We start from the raw sequence: 2212 nt of genomic DNA, 5'->3' as shown, positions 1-2212 counted from the left end.
AATGTTATCAATCACTGTAGCACCATGCATTGCAATTCTTGTTGGTTTATATATCAGTGATAAAGGCTCAAGCTATACATTGTATTTAGAAACGTTTTACTATCATTTGAGTCAGTTTGATTTCCCAAATCAATATTAAAATGTCCACATTTTTAATGGTACCTCCTTTTGGGTATCTAGTGTTTGAATGTTCTTGCAGAAAACAAATGATCCACATAGTGTAGGAACATAATTGCATGCTTTTGTTCTTGTCAGTAAATGGAATCAGACATGGTGTTTATCTGTAGAGTGTTTCAGAACATACCCTTCCATTTGTATCCTTTCTTCCTGAGGAAGACTGACCCCACTAAGAGTTTCTTACAGTCTTTTTCTCTCCCTCCCCTCCTCTCTCTTTCTCTTTCTCTCTTTCTCTKCACAAGTTGTAATTAGGGCCCRACTGGCCCCTTGACATTTCAGATTGTTCACACTGTAGGAGCTTAACAATTTAGTCTTATCATGTTTAAAACAGGCTGCTGGAACATTRTGGTCAATCTGTCAAAGTGGGAACTGCAGTTTCACATTCTGTCGGTTGCCCTTTTTGGAAAACTGCTGTGCCATTATGGATGCCACTAAAAGACTTTCTATCATTTTTAAAGGATCTTGTGTCAAATGGTATTTTTAGAAGTTGATAGAAATGCTGGTATAGATCCATAGACATCCATTAAGCTTGTAATATTGTTTTTCCAAATATGGAAAATAAGGATGTTCGTATTCAGTTAGTATTAATATATGTTCACTTTCTCTAACTTATAAGTTTTTTAAAGGTGAATTTCTTCTTTCCTCGTTTCATCTTAGGGGGACAAYTCTTACGTCAAAGATCGCTGGTGTATGTTTGATGGATTCATGGTGTTTTTCATCTGGGTCTCCCTGGTGCTTCAGGTGAGTGTCACTTCTTGCCTGAAATACAAATTTGTGTTTGGGGATTATGTTTTCAATTCTCTTTAATGGCTACGCACTGGCTGATCAACTCATTATTGGTAGATTATTTTGTTTGTTTTAGGTGTTTGAAATAGCAAAACTTGTGGATCAGATGTCTCCTTGGGGAATGCTGAGAATCCCCCGAGCACTGATAATGATCCGGGCCTTCAGGATCTACTTCCGCTTTGAGCTTCCTCGTTCTCGAATCACAAACATTCTGAAGTACATAATTTTTCACCCGTRTTTTTGGTTAAAATATGTTACTTTCAACAAAAGTATATGCAAAGACGTGTCTCTCTTTTGTGTTTTCAGGCGCTCAGGGGAACAGATCTGGAGTGTCTCAATTTTCTTGCTGTTTTTTCTCCTGCTTTATGGAATTCTGGGTGTTCAGATGTTTGGAACTTTTAACCATCACTGCGTTACAAATGATACCATAGTAGGGTAAGATATGTTTAAAAATAGATACTTACGAGTAGTTTCTCATTAGTACACCTGTTGACAACTGTGTTGAATGTGCTGTGTTACCRTCTGTTTCTATACATGAGACATTAATAATAGACTAAAGGTGCTGGTAGATTGATTATTCTCTTACTCTTTTTATGCCATTTAATAAGCTTATGTTTAGCTTATTAGCTTATTTGGTAATACACAAGCATGRTGATCCATAGCTTAAACTTTTTCTTATTTGTAATCACTTAGTGTAATGTTTTGACAATAAAATACAAAATCAATCTAAATACTTGTGGCCATCAAAGATAAGGAAGGTGTGTACCTTGTTTAAAACTGCAGGCTGTAGAAAGAGTTAACACTAACTGTAAATGACAAATTTCAACATTGTCTAGCCTTTGAAAATCACATTTGTCTCTCCTTATTCTTATGAGCCAGTGCAAACAGTGTTCCAATCAATATATCAACATTTTAATGGTGTGTCTATAATCTTTAGCTATTTGTCCTTGGCACAAAATCAGGCACTCTTGCTTTTCACACATAAGGGGTTTGCTGAAAATCAAGGGAAAAAACTGTAAGAAGAATATTTCGGATATGAATATTAGTAGAAAAGAGGTTTGGGTTAGTGAGAAAAATGGGATCTCATTTACTAAATGTCAGGATTTGTTGCCATTGACTTCAATGCAGTTCAGCCTCTTGGCACAGATGAAACATTTACATTTTGGCAGGGGAAGCCAGATTTACAAGCTAAAGATTTTTGTGGGTATATTTGAAATGATCTAAAATTATATGTGTATAGGTGTATAGG

At 35.7% G+C, this 2212-nt stretch overlaps 1 protein-coding gene across 3 annotated transcripts in view; it reads left to right on the top strand.

Annotated features, from left to right (window-relative positions):
* Positions 1 to 2212, top strand: part of nalcn (sodium leak channel, non-selective) — a gene marked incomplete in the record, with an annotated part of 142686 nt that overhangs the window by 21325 nt on the left and 119149 nt on the right. For all 3 annotated transcript variants that reach the window (XM_014018801.1, XM_014018800.1, XM_014018799.1), the window contains 3 exon segments: positions 835 to 918; positions 1040 to 1179; positions 1270 to 1398. In XM_014018801.1, coding sequence (XP_013874255.1) covers positions 835 to 918; positions 1040 to 1179; positions 1270 to 1398 — 353 coding nt within the window.

The sequence above is a fragment of the Austrofundulus limnaeus genome, unplaced genomic scaffold, assembly GCF_001266775.1.
Source record: "Austrofundulus limnaeus strain Quisiro unplaced genomic scaffold, Austrofundulus_limnaeus-1.0 Scaffold202, whole genome shotgun sequence".
Lineage (NCBI taxonomy): Eukaryota > Metazoa > Chordata > Actinopteri > Cyprinodontiformes > Rivulidae > Austrofundulus > Austrofundulus limnaeus.
This window is presented reverse-complemented; position numbering and strand designations above follow the sequence as displayed.